Source organism: Giraffa tippelskirchi, chromosome 3, assembly GCF_054371585.1.
Source record: "Giraffa tippelskirchi isolate mGirTip1 chromosome 3, T2T-mGirTip1v1.2.pri, whole genome shotgun sequence".
In the NCBI taxonomy this organism is placed as follows: domain Eukaryota; kingdom Metazoa; phylum Chordata; class Mammalia; order Artiodactyla; family Giraffidae; genus Giraffa; species Giraffa tippelskirchi.
In genome coordinates, this window is record NC_137277.1 from 161,804,398 (window position 1) to 161,819,219 (window position 14,822).

Here is a 14,822-nt window from a genome sequence, read left to right on the forward strand (position 1 = left end):
GTATGAATATATAAAATTCATCTGAATACAATAAATGGTCAAGAATAGCCAAGAAAAGTTTGGAAATGAAAATAAAGCAGTATACATGTATCAAATATATGTTTTTAATCATAAAATTATTGGCTATTAGCACAAGAAAGGAAAATAAATTTATTTAAATTACCCTATATAGACTTTCTGCTGGGCTTTCCTGGTGGCTAAGATGGTAAAGAATTTGCCTACAATGCAAGAGACCCTGGTTCGATCCCTGGGTTGGGAAGATCCCCTGGAGAAGGGAATGGCAACCCACTCCAGTATTCTTGTCTGGAGAATTCCATGGACAGAGGAGCCTGGTGAGCTATAGTCCATGGGGTTGCAAAGAGTTGGACATGACTGAGCGACTGGTCCAGTGGCTAAGACTCCATGCTCCCACTGCAAAGGGCCTGGGTTTGATTCCTGGTCAGGGAACTAGATTCCACATGCCACAACTAAAAGATCCTACTTGCCACAACTAAGACCCAATGCAGCCAAATAAATAAACAAATAATTTTTTAAAAAAAGAATTAATAATTAGGAAGTGTGAAGATGTAGAAACAATGAATAGCTGTTGGGCTGGGACACTGGTAAAAACTTGTAAATCAGACACATAGCAGAGTCATCAAACTTCCAGTTCCCTGAAAGATCCAGATAAAGGCTTGACACACATTCCTAAGTTGTTTTTACAGGAAGACCCTCACCAGATGAAAACTGCTGACTGCAAGCAGGCATACACTAGACCAGTTGAAACCAAAAGATCAGTGATGCTCAAAACTTCACCTGGATGCCAACCAAGCTGATCCCTGCCCTGCAGCTCCCTCCCTAACACTTACTTTAAAAACTCTCCCTTGGGGCTTCATTGGTGGCTCAGAGGTAAAGAATGTGCATGCCAACAAAGGACACATGGGTTCCATCTCCCATCTGTGAAGATCCCACAGGCTGCAAAGCAACTAAAGCTGGTACACCACAACTACTGAGCCTGTACTCGAGAGCCCAGGAGCCTCAACTGCTGAGCCCAGGTGCTGCAACTGCTGCAGCTCGCCTGCCCTCGAGCCTGTGCTCCATAACAAGAGAAGCACTGCAATGAGAAGCCTTTCCACTGCAACTAGAGTAGCCCCTGCTCTCCACACTAGAGAAAAGCCGGAGCAGCAACAAGACCCAGGACAGCCAAAAGTAAAATAAATAAATAAACAAAATTATGGGGAATAAAAACAAAACAAAACCCTTCCCTGAAAGCTATTAAGCAGTTCACATCTTTTGAGCATAAGCTGCTCACTCTCCCCATACTTTCCTGCACTGCAACCCAACGTTCAGTTGACTGGCTTTGCCACATGCAGGCGAGCAGACCCAAGTTTGGCTCAGTAACATATCCATATAGCTTCCTAGATTTCTGTTGAAACAAAATATTCTAGGCTTATCTTGCACATTTCCTCCCCCAGACCTGTAATAAGATGTTTCACTAAGGAGTCCCAGTTCCTTTTAATTGGAAGTAACATTCAGAGATCACATAAAGGAAGCTAGGAGGACGCACTGTCACTGAATTAATAACTGCTTCTTTTCAGGGGACAAAGCCAGGGAATACATATTTTATTTTAAAGAAAAAACATATCTTGAGTCCATGCTAATGTTTCTAATTAAATTCTGGACTAAAGGGGTTTTTATTCAGCCTCATCTGTCTACATTCACTTCTCCTTTTGCCAATGCCAAAAATCTTGGTTCTCAATTGTACTAAAATAACTTATTTACAGAGACAGGGAGGCCTGGCGTGCTGCAGTCCATGGGGTCGCAAAAAGTCAGACACAACTGAGCGACTGAACTGAACTGAACTGATTTACTTGCTTTAGCCCACACTACACACCATAAGTCTCGGAATAATATCGCCAACACTACTAGACTTTAAGGGAAATTCCAATATGATTATGTGATAATTGATCTTACTGAATTACTGTTTATTTCCTTTGGTATGATAATGGTATTGCAGTTGCATAGAAAACATTTCTTTATTCTTTAAAAATGTAAGTCAAAGTGTGATGATGTATGCAATTTACCTTTAAATTATTTGTGAAAAGGGTGTGGGGGTTGAGGGGAGATAGGGAGGGAGGATGAGAGGGGGAAAGACACAGAGATTAGAGAATGTAAATAAGCAAAATGTTAGCACTTGGTAAATCTAAATGAAAGGTATACAGACAGGGTTCAGAGATATGGTAAGTTCAGTTCCAGACCACCACAATAATACAATATTGCAATAAAGTGAATCACACAAATTTTTTTTCTTTCCCAGTGCATATAAAAGTTATGTTTACACTAAAGTCTATTAAATGTACAACAGCATTATGTCTAAAAAAAAAAGTACAACCTTAATTTTAAAAATATTTTATCACTAAAAAGTGCTAACCAACACCTGAACCTTCAGTAAGTCATTATCTTTTTGCAATAGTAACATCAAAGATCACTGATCACAAATCATCATAACAAATATAATAATGAAAAAGTTTGAAATATTGTGCTAATTACCAAAATATGACACAGAGACTCAAAGTAAGCAAAAGCTGTTGAAAAACACTGCTGACAGATTTGCTTGATGGGCAATAAAATAAAACAAGGTATGCCTTAGAAGAGTTCACTGCATTATTTCTTTAAATTTTTCATATATTCAAAATTTTTCCAAAAATAAATGGAGAGAAAAAAATTTCTATATTAGTAAAATGAGTAATTAAGGTTATAGAAAAGTCTACATTCACCAGAAATTTAAATGTGGATCCTCCCACAATTCTTTAACAGCAGTATATGGTGTCATAGAGTACAAGCTGAAGAAGCTGGAACTTCAGGGCAGTCATGACTTGAATCATTTTAATTATATAAACAATACACATTCAATTTAGAAAAACTAGAAAAAGCAGAGAACCAAAAAGAAAAAGATGAAAATAATATGTAATTTTACCTCTCAGAGATGTCAATGGTTTATTAGAAACTCTTTCAGAATTATGTCTATTTATATACAGCCATATAATAAATATATACTGTTTTTTGCAGAAATGTGATCACACTAGATAGAATGTTTTATAACTTTTTTTTCACTCAGTGATATCTAGGAATATCTTTTCATATTGAGAAGTAGACTTTTGTACCTATATTTTTAGTGGCTGCATAGTACTCTATCCTATAGATGTATAAAATTTCATTCAACTAATATTTTACTTTAAAATATTTAAATGGTTTTTGGGTTTTCACTATTATTACTCTGGTATAGAAAACTGTATGTCCCATATTCCTTGTTGTCAAAACCAAAAGCTAAGTCCCATTGTTTAAATAAAAACAAAATAAAAACTATAGGCCTTGGATTCCTTAATCCAATTCTGGCTAATAAAAATCATAACTGAATCTAGACTCTGCAAAGTTCTAATTAATGGAACTTCAGGTTGGTAAGAGATTGCTGACTTGAGTGCTGGAAGATGTCAAAGCACTGAACTATGAAGGCTGAGTTAGAGACTGAAAGATGTCTCCTAGTACTCATTCTCCTCTTCTTACAAAGAAATTGAATTTGTACTTAGGCACATTGGACTTCCCTGGTGGCTCAGAGGTTAAAGCGTCTGCCTCCAATGCGGGAGACCTGGGTTCGATCCGTGGGTCGGGAAGATCCCCTGGAGAAGGAAATGGCAAACCACTCCAGTATTCTTGCCTGGAGAATCCCATGGACGGAGGAGCCTGGTAGGCTACAGTCCACGGGGTCGCAAAGAGTCGGACACGACTGAGCGACTTCCCTCCCTTTCCCTTAGGCACATAGCTAAAGATTCTATTCCCAGTATCACTTGTAGGTAGGTATAATCATTTAACTGAGTTTTAGTTGATGACGAATGTCAGTAAATGTAATGGTGCTACTTCCAGACAATGCTGTTAAAAAGAATGAGTTTTACACTTCTCTGAATTCCTGCTGCCTAGAATGCAGTTATGATGGCAGGAACTGAAGCAGCCATTTTAGACTGCAGGATGGACATGTTAAAGACAGTAAGCAAGAAGAAAGATCCTTATTCCCTTATGATGATGAAACTACCATACTATCCCTGGACTATATACCTTGAATTTTTATATGAGGGAGAAATCAACTATCTTATTCAAGCTCCTATATTTTTCTGGATCTCTACACTTCAGCAGTCAATCCTGTTATCACAATTAATACAGAACTCTGTATTACCAGTTAGATAAGGATAAAGCCTGAAAATGTCTGCAAGACCTTTGATTTAGAAATACAAAGAATATAAAGCCTAATCCATGTTGGGGTGAAGATCCTGTGAGTCAGAATTATACTCATTTCACATTTTTCAGTGTAGAAATGTCTTGAAGAAAACTCTTCAGTTATCCAATTTCAGGGTTGAATATTACCAATCTATGAAAGATAACCTTTAATCCAAAGACTATGTATGTGTGCTAGTTACTTATTAGTCAGAAAAAATGTGGACTCTGGTATTCTCCTTTAAGGTTTCATGGAATTAATAGGTCCTTATAATAGATTTAACAGATTCATTTCTTCAAAACAAAATAAGTATGGAGCTTTCCTTAATTTAATGAAGCACTTTGTAGCTCTATCTTTGTACAAATTCTTAATCAGTTTTACATGATAACTTTCTAGAAATAAAATCAACAGATCAAGCAAATTCATATTTTTAAAATACTGCCAAATTACTCTCCAGAAATGTAGCAATTTACATGGCTATGTTGTATATAAGTTAAATTAGGGCAATAAGTATTGATGACATGGAGCTTCTGAGTCCCTAACAATTTCTCTTTCAGGTGCCCTATGACCTTAACATAAATACACTTTGACCTTTTGGATTATTGATCACACTTGCCTGCTTTGCACATGTAGAAGGTGCCCGTCAGGTTGGTTTCAATCACAGCATTCCACCCCTTTGAACTGATTTTTTCTGCAGGAGAGAAGAACTGGCCTCCTCCATTGTTTACTAAGAAATTGATCTTACCATAAATATCTACGGTGGATTTGACCAAATTATTCACCTAAAGAAAAACAATAAAAGTGAACTAGTTACAGACAAAGACAAATACTGTATGACAGCATTTATATGTAGAATCTAAAAAGTACAACAAACTAGTGAATATAACAAAAAAGAAGCAGATCCATAGAGACAGAGCATAAACTCGTGGTTACCAATGTCAAGAGGGAAGCAGGGAGCAACAATGTAGGAGTAGGAGATTAAGAGCTATAGCCTATTAGGTACAAAATAAGTTAAATGAATATATTATACAATATGGGGAATACAGCAAATATTTTATGGTAACTATAAATGGAGTATCACCTTTAAAAATTATGAATCACTATATTATACACCTGCAACTTATGTAATATTGTACATCAATTATACTCCAGCAAACAAATAAAATTTTAAGAGTGAACTGGTTAATAACTAACTTGCTACTTGGACTTTATCATCTGCTTTAGGAGAGTAGCAGAGCTTACAATATCTCACAGTGAATAGTAACTCTGAGAACTACAATAAATGAAGATGTCACAATGAATAAACCTGAAAATCCTATGTCACCAGTTTCAATACCTATAGATCATAATGCTAAATTTAGAATTTTGATGTCAAGATTTATCCAAGGATTTGGATCACTCATCCAATAGTCTGTAATAATCTGTAAACAACCAACTCAGAATATTGGAGAGTGATGAAATAGACATTACAAAATGAGTTAAAGGGCAGAAAGCATGAAAGGTAGCCTCCAGACTAAACTGTTCTTGCTTAGCTTCCCTCCATGTCTTCCCTTCATCTCTTTCTCCTGAGGCCACTTGCTCAATAGATCATTAGCTCAAGAATCTCCTTCACAGGCTCTGCTTCTAGTGAACCTCATCTAAGACAGCTACCACGGCAAAACCTAACGCACAGTCAGGGTTAGGGACAACCACTATAAATTAAAACAAATGAATAAATGATGAGATAGATTCGCATTCCTCAAAAAACTAAAACTAGACTTACTATATGATCCAGTAACCCAACTTCTGGGCACATACCTCCAAAAAACTAAAATTTAAAAAGATACATGCATCCCAATGTTCATAGTAGCACTATTCACAATAGCCAAGACATTGAAACAATCTAAATGTCCATCAACAGATAAATGGATAAAGATGTGTTATATGTGTATATACATAATTATACACATATATATACACACATATACATACACATACAATGGAATATTACTTAGCCATTAAAAGCAATGGAATAATGCCATTTTCAGCAACATGGATGGACCTTGAAAATACCATACTATGTCAAATAAGAAAGACAAATACTATATGACAACACTTACATGTGGAATCTAAAATATGACACAAATCAACATGTCTACAAGACAAAAACAGACTCACAGATATACAGAACAGATTTGTGGTTGCCAAGGAGGAGGGAAGAACTGGGAGTGTGGGATTAGCAGATGTAAGTTATTATATATAGGCTGGATAAACAACAAGGTCCTACTACATAGCACATGAAACTATATTCAATATCCTGTGATGAACCATAATGGAAAAGAATATGAAAAAGAATATACACACACACACATATATATATAAAACTAAGTCACTTTGGTATACAGCAAAAATTAAACATGACATTGTAAATCAACTATATTTCAATTTTTAAAAAAAGAGAGATTAGCCTTACCTCCTCTTCATTACGGATGTTACATTTTATGGGAGTAACTTGAGCCGGGACAGTAGGAGGCAGACTGGCATTCAGTTCATCTGCAGCAGATTTTAACCTATCAAACTTACGGGACGCAATGACCACATTACATCCTGAGGAGACAACAGTCAAAGAACAAGTAAATATTGATATATTTTCATTAGTTGTCTACATTCCAAAAGCAAAAATGTTTAGAAAATACTATTATGAATAGAAATATGAATGAGAACTTCTGTTATGGTAATAGGAACTGAATTAATCCTAATTCAAACAAAACTAGAATAACTAAAACACTGAACGAATATATGCAACAAGGATTTCCAGGCATTGGATATCAGGGAGCACAGGACACTGATAGTGAACACAGGAAACAAACAATGTGAGCACTATTATTATTCCAGATTGCTGTCTATAGTTTTCAGACTGTAGCACAGGGAGGAAGAATCCATTCTGAGCCCAGAATGGGCAAAATAAAGATTCATTCACACATATACTATCCAGAAGAATTCATGAAAAAAGAACTTCACTACAAAAAGATTAAAGAAAGTTCTCTCCTGGGTAGAAGAGATGAAGTTGGGAGTCCGGGGAGGCTTAGACAGCTAGATTACATAGGAACACAGAGAGAAGGGAGGTACACAGGAAGAGAACTCCAGAGATCTCTACAGTTCCCCCAGATCTTCAGCTGAGCAGTGATCGGTACACATGAGAAAAGACACAACCTGAGGCTGGGGAAAGAACCAACCAAAATAAGCAGAAGGAACAAACCCTGACACTCGTACAGCACTAGACAAAAGTCAGTGTTCCAACCAGGAAAAAACTCTGACAAGGTATTGGGCAAAGTAGCCAGAGGGTATGGCCTCAATATTGAAGCAAAATTAATCCTAGACTAAAGGCTGTTTGGCACCCCACTCCAGTGCTCTTGCCTGGAAAATCCCATGGACGGAGGAGCCTGGTAGGCTACAGTCCATGGGGTCGCTAAGAGTCGGACACGACTGAGCGACTTCACTTTCACTTTTCCCTTTCATGCACTGGAGAAGGAAATGGCAACCCACTCCAGTATTCTTGCCTGGAGAATCCCACGGACGGCGGAGCCTGGTGGGCTGCCGTCTATGGGGTCGCACAGAGTCGGACACGACTGAAGCGACTTAGCAGCAGCAGCAGCAAAGGCTGTTTAGGACAGTCCTTAACAGAAAAAAAGCCTCTTTAAAGTATCAAACTGCTATCAAGTTAACTACATCACAGAACAGAAAGTTCAGCAATGTTTGCAAGAATACAAAAATAACCATACAATGATAATAACAGTTACCTAGGACCAAAGCACCCAAGATTATGCGTCTTGTTACTCCCCGTGTTCTGCAACACAAACAGCCGTATTGCTCTGAAAAAACAGCGTACTTAAGAAAAATAAGGAAGAGGCTGCAGAATGCTAAACTTTTCGTCAAGAGATTGAAGGAAGCCAAAGAAAAATGGCAGGAACAGATTGCCAAGAGAGGGAGGCTGTCCTCTCTGGGAGCTTCTACTTCTGAGTCCAGCCAAAAATGAGATGTTCTAAGAGTAACAAATAAATAAGATCGGACATCCAAAAAAAAAAAACCCCAGCTTCCAACAAAGTAAAATTCAAATGTCTGGCATCCACCGAAAAACCACAAGGTACACAAAGAAGCAAGGAAATACAACCCAGAATGAGGGGAGAAGTTAATTAATAAAAAGAGACCCAGGAATAACACTGACAACATAATTAAATAAACCAGGGATACAGTGGAAAATATTAAAAGCAGCCAGAGAAAAAGAACACAAACCACACAAAGAAGACAGAAGACTTCTTTTCAGAAACAATGCAAGCCAAGACAAGTACTTGCAAGTACCAGGGGTGGGGAGAGGAGGTGGGAGTTTTGGAACCTAGAACTCTTACCCAGTGAAAATAGATTTAAATTCCAGTTTCTGGTAAGAATGAATGGTGCTGTTATCCACTAAAATGAAGCCTGAATTGTTTGATGTTATCAGTTGGGGTTTGAAAAATGCACTGCTTGCCATCGTGTTTTCTCCTCCCATAAATATATTAATGTTCCCACTTTTGTTAAATTATATATATCTATTAAATAATTAAATAAATAATATAAATATTAAGAAAATAATGGCAAAATAAAGATTCATTCACACATATAATATCCAGAAGAATTCACGAAAAAAGAACTTCACTACAAAAAGATTAAAGAAAGTTCTTGAAGCAGAAAGGCAATGATACCAGATGAAAATCTAAATCTACAGAAAAGAAGAAAGAGAACCAGAAATGGTCACTATGTGAGTAAATAAGTATGAAGATTTTTCTTATTGCTATTAAAATCCTGCAAAAGGTGGTGATGGTTGAAAGTAAAAATGATATCAATGTATTGTAGGCTTTATAACATATGTAGAAACAAAATGTATGAGGACAGCATTTAATTGTAACATGAATGTCTCCCGCATTGGGAGGCAGGTTCTTTACCTGTAGCACTACCTGGAAAGCCCACTGTATCCCTGACAGTAATACAGCATTTAAGCCTGTACTGGATGATAATTAACAGTCTCCTCCCACTCACAGTCCTCCCTGTCCTGGAGGACTGGGACCCTGTCATTGTTATAACTGTTATACTACAAACAGGCCACACATTCAATATTAACGTATGGAACAGATGACATTTAGAAAGGTTAAAAAGTAAAATGGCTCTGCATTTTGGCCAGAACTAGTTGTATACGAGGAGATAGTTTCTGTATATTAAAATAAGGCACTTAAAAAAAACTATCTTTCAAGCTTAGGTTATAATTTAGTGAATTCCATATGCATACAACTTTTGGAAATTCTGATAGGTAATCTGAGAGCTTTACAAAGCAAGTATTAAATTCACCATGAATTCCTTGTAAGACAAGACTAACTTTAAAACAGAATTCAATTTATCAAAATTGATGTGCAATTTTCAACAAAGCATATATTATATGTTAGGAGAACTGTTATTCCTTTCTCCTTCTGCTTCCAGAAGGAAACTTCTACTCTCAGGAGGGGAAAGAATTGAAACACACATTTTCAGCCCAGGTCTAACCAAGTTTCCCTGAGTTAGGAGGAAGAACTAATCTGATTAATAAAATGGAAAGGAGAAACAAGTTCCCCTGGATCAGCCATGGCCTCTGCCCTATGCCCTTCTTTCTTCAGTCTTTCTGCCTTCAAGACAGGCATTATCTGTTCTAGTTTCCAGAGTAGAGCATAAGCTGAACAAGGTAAAGAAATTGGATACCTATAATTCTTCCTAAATCCACATTAAGAAGTTAAGCCACATAAAAAAAAAAAATCCTCAAGAATTCTAGGTGATTAATGCCTACTTTGTCCAAGGGCTCAAAATAAGAGACGTAGGGAAAACGTAACTAGGATTATTCACAGGAATTATCTAATTAGAAGATTACCAAATTATCACTAATTACTATCTGAATGCTGAACGCCTCTGGAAAGTTATCTAATATTAGAAGAGCTATCCTGGGACACAACTTTAAAAGGCTATTTATTTTAACTGGTATATAAACTTGAACCAGAGTATAAAGGTATCACAAGGCAGAATGTTGCAATGGTGGGTAAAATTAGAAACCTACAATTCCATTAAAGGAACGGTTAAATAAATTATTACATATGCATACAACAACAATACTACAGTCTTGGTTTTATAAACAAAAAAATACACGTGTGTATATTTGTGCATGTGGGTGACTTATAGAAAATCACCAGGAAGGGGGTTTAGGAGATGGGCAGAATGGGAAAGCTCATTTTAGTTTTCTTTTATATACTTCAATACTGCCTGAATTTATTGCAATGTTCTTATTTTAGAAAATTATTAGGTAATATCCTTCTCCTCACCCTTATGCTAAATGACTTGGATGGACATTTTTGTTTATATGAGTTGCAATACAAACTCAGATAGATAAACTTAGAACAGGGAACTGAAGTAACTAGCAAATAATGAGTTATTTCCACATCTGAGGCATCTGTAACCAAATATATTGATTTTTGCCTGGGTTGATACTGATTCCTTTCAATCTTCAACTCAGAGTGCTCCATTTCAGCACCTTCTAGGTCCCAGGTGTCGGTAAGAACCTAGACACCAGAACAACAAAAAGTGCTGTCTTGCCTCACAATTTCCACTTGCAATTCCTACTTTCATTTTATCTACTGTCACAGAAAGTAAAAGTGCAAGTTGCTTAGTTGCGTCCAACTCCTTGTGACCCCATGGACTATACAGTCCATGGAGTTCTCCAGGCCAGAATACTGGAGTGGGTAGTCTTTCCCTTCTCCAGGGGATCTTCCCAACTCAGGAATCAAACCCAGGTCTCTCGCATTGCAGGCGGATTCTTTACCAGCTGAGCCACTGTCACAGAAAGGGAATGACTAACTTGAGGACAGAGACAAGGATTTGGCTTGAATTCAATGCAAATAGTCTTAGGTTCAATATTCCTTGACGGAATCAGGGCCCCCTTTGTCTAACAGCATTTGTCAAATAGATGAAGAGACTTCCAATTCTGTTCACTACATCCTACTTGTGCTAGGGCTTTCACCATCCTCATCGAAAAGGAACAGTCAAAATCATTTGGATGTGAAAGACAACACAATAATCACTACTTGTCTCAAAATCCAACTTGTATTCCACGCCAAAAAATAGCAGCCTTCTCACTGGAAAGAGAATTGGCTATTGTTTAATTTGCCCGATTTGGGTTTCTGTAACAATTTTCAGAAATAGCCATTAATTCTGCTAGAAAAAAATTAAGCTGAGCAAGTCAGAGTAAAAAGTATTTGCATATTCTTTCATCGAAGGAAGTGTATTTCCAATACAACACTACTGTTTTTTACAAGTACACTGGAAGGTTGAGCCAGGATCTGATGAATCTACTGTGAAACCTGGTATCTGACCATCACAGAAAATGACAACTGAGTCTACTTTTATTATGGATTTTTCTGAACAGGGATACAGTTTGATGTTGGGAGTAATGTAGATAGTAATGGCCATGAAGTTGCACCAGGGTCAGATTCAGTTCAGTTCAGTCGCTCAGTCGTGTCTGACTCTTTGTGACTCCATGGACTGCAGCACGCCAGGCCTCCCTGTCCATCACCAACTCCCAGAGTTTACTCAAACTCATGTCCATTGAGTCGGTGATGCCATCCAACCATCTCATCCTTTGTCGTCCCCTTTTCCTCCTTCCTTCAATCTTTCCCAGCATCAGGGTCTTTTCAAATGAGTCAGCTCTTCACATCAGGTGGCCAAAGTATTGGAGTTTCAGCTTCAACATCAGTCCTTCCAATGAACACTCAGGACTGATCTCCTTTAGGATGGACTGGTTGGATCTCCTTGCAGTCCAAGGGACTCTCAAGAGTCTTCTCCATCACCACAGTCAAAAGTATCAATTCTTCGGCGCTCAGCTTTCTTTATAGTCCAACTCTCACATCCATACATGACTACTGGAAAAACCATAGCCCTGACTAGATAGACTTAAGAAATGCTAATTTCCCTTTTTTTTCTCATTAAGATGCATTTTTTTCATTTTTTTAAGCTCATACTATGTGCTGAGCATTAGAAACATGGGAAGCAAAGACAATTTACATGTTCATTAAAAAAGATCTGAAAAATGAATACAATTTAACCACTCATCATTCAAATCATTTCCAGAAAAAGCAGTTGCTGATAAACAATGTTGTAAACTTCTTTCCAGTCTTTCCTACATATACATTTTTCATTAACAATTAAATTGAAATGCTATATTTTGTTTAGAATCCTACTTTTTAAATTATATGGTATGCATTTGACAACATAAAGTCTTCAATAGCAAGGTATTTAAATAGCAGCATATTTCATTGTTACTGACATACTCCTTTCCCTTATCACGTCTCACTACTGAACATTACACTCTTCTACACATATCTGGGCTTGTCCCTGATTATTTCCAAAGAATAGATTTCTGACAGAGGAATTACTAGGTCATCAGCATGAACACTGTTAACATGTTTGGATTTTTTTCCCTAAGCTGACCTCCAGAAAGCTTGCAATATTTTACATTCTTGCTTGTCCTCTCTGTCATCAACATTTTCATTTTCCCTAATGTTTAAAAATTTTGTTAGAAAAACAATGGACCTTTTTATTGCTATATTTTGCATTTCACTGCCAAAAAATTGACTGTTTCTTCATGCACTTACTGTCTTTTTTTAGTTCTTTATTTAAAATGCTTGGCCCATTATCATAAGCCTATTTTTCTATCAGTGTGTTAGATCTTTCCCTTATTTATGAGATCTCGTTATATAGTAAATTTGTTGTATATTGCAAATGTTTTTCTTCATGTACCTTCAAACTTTATTCATGTATATTTTTTAATTCAAAGAGGATTTACATTTTCGTATTTATTTATTTTCTCTTTTGTGGTTTCTTTCCTTCTTATGTACTCACAAAGTCCTGTCTTCACCCAAATCAAGTTAAGCTTGGCACATAGCATGAACTTAAAAAAAGTATGCTTAAAAAAATGAAAAAATGCATCTTAATAAGAAAAAAAGGGGGGGGAATTAGCATTTCTTAATCTGACCCTGGTGAAACTTCATGGCCATTACTACCTACTTAACTCCCAAGTCAAGGTAAATATTAAAAGAGATTCAAGAAGATTATATGATGGGAGCCTCTCCACATGTTAAAAACTTATCCAGTAGTCTTTCCATATTTCCTAATCATTTATTAGGCAATAAACAGAATGAAAAAACAGGGTTTTTTTGGCCACAGTTGCATGGCTTGCGGGATATTAGTTCCCTGATCACGTATTGAACCTGGGCCCATCCCAGTGAAAGCGCTGCGTCCTAACCACTGGACCTCCAGGAAATTCCCTAGAATTAATTCAAAATACATAACCAATATCATATGAATAATTGACCATAACGATTCCATAATTACATATTGAAGGAAAGTTATGACCAACCTAGATAGCATATTAAAAAGCAGAGACATTACTTTGCCAACAAAGGTCAGTCTAACCAAGGCTATGATTTTTCCAGTGGTCATGTATGGATGTGAGAGTTGGACTATAAAGAAAGCTGAGCGCCGACGAATTGATGGTTTTGAACTGGGGTGTTGGAGAAGACTCTTGAGAGTCCCTTGGACTGCAAGGAGATCCAACCAGTCCATCCTAAAGGAGATCAGTCCTGGGTGTTCATTGGAAGGACTGATGTTGAAGCTGAAACCCCAATACTTTGGCCACCTCATGCGAAGAGCTGACTCATTGGAAAAGATCCTGATGCTGGGAAAGATTGAGGGCAGGAGAAGAAGGGGACGACAGAGGATGAGATGGTTGGATGGCATCACCGACTTAATGGACGTGGGTTTGGGTGGACTCCGGGAGTGATGGACAGGGAGGCCTGGCGTGCTAGGGTTCATGGGGTCGCAAGGAGTTGGACACGACTGAGAGACTGAACTGAACCGAATGATAATGGTTTCATAATTAATTCCATAGCAAGCTTCCAGAAGCTTTCGTTAATCCCCACCTCTGGCACTGTATCTTTGGCTCGAAATTTTCCCTTTAGTTTACAAATAGTGGTTCATCATCCAACGCTTGTCCACAACTTTTTAGAAAGAACTCTCCTCTCCCCACTCTGGCTCGCAGTTCTAATTTCACCCACAGCTACACTTCCTTTGCTTTGCAACTCCACGCTCTCCTAAGCCAGCGAGCGTACCACCCGCTGGCTCCCGACACCCCCCGCCCCCACCCCAGGTTAAACCAGCCTCTGAGGACCCCTCCCTCTGGATACCCTAGCCCAGGGACCTGCTCACGCACCCAGATGCAGGAGCTCGTTCACGATGGCCTTCCCGATGCCCGTGCCTCCACCGGTGACGATGGCCACCTGGTGCTGCAGCAAGCCTGCTGCTAAGCAGCTTTTGCCCTTAACCCGAGAATTCATGGCTGTAAGCCGTTTGAGTGATCGAGAGCAGGGCAAGCTTAAACCACCGAGGTCACGCCCACGTGACCTCCAGGGCCCCGCCCCGACCACGCTCGGTGGCCCGCGTCGCCCCGCCCCTCTCTGTCGCCCCGCCCCTCTCCGTCACCCCGCCCCACCCC

The 14,822-nt window shown here is 38.1% G+C and overlaps 1 protein-coding gene across 7 annotated transcripts in view; it reads right to left on the reverse strand.

Moving 5' to 3' along the window:
* PECR (peroxisomal trans-2-enoyl-CoA reductase) overlaps positions 1-14,698 on the reverse strand; it is a 40,753-nt gene extending 26,055 nt beyond the window's left edge. For all 7 annotated transcript variants that reach the window (XR_014079096.1, XR_014079097.1, XR_014079095.1 and 4 more), the window contains exons 1-3: positions 14,541-14,698; positions 6,699-6,832; positions 4,863-5,028 (exon numbers count right to left, since the gene is read on the reverse strand). Coding sequence is in view for 3 of the 7 variants with exons in the window: in XM_081578203.1 (XP_081434329.1) it covers positions 4,863-5,028; positions 6,699-6,832; positions 14,541-14,664 (424 nt within the window). In the remaining 4 variants the exon portion in view is untranslated. The remainder of the gene's footprint in view (positions 1-4,862; positions 5,029-6,698; positions 6,833-14,540) is intronic.
* Between the last annotated feature and the right edge of the window lie 124 nt (positions 14,699-14,822).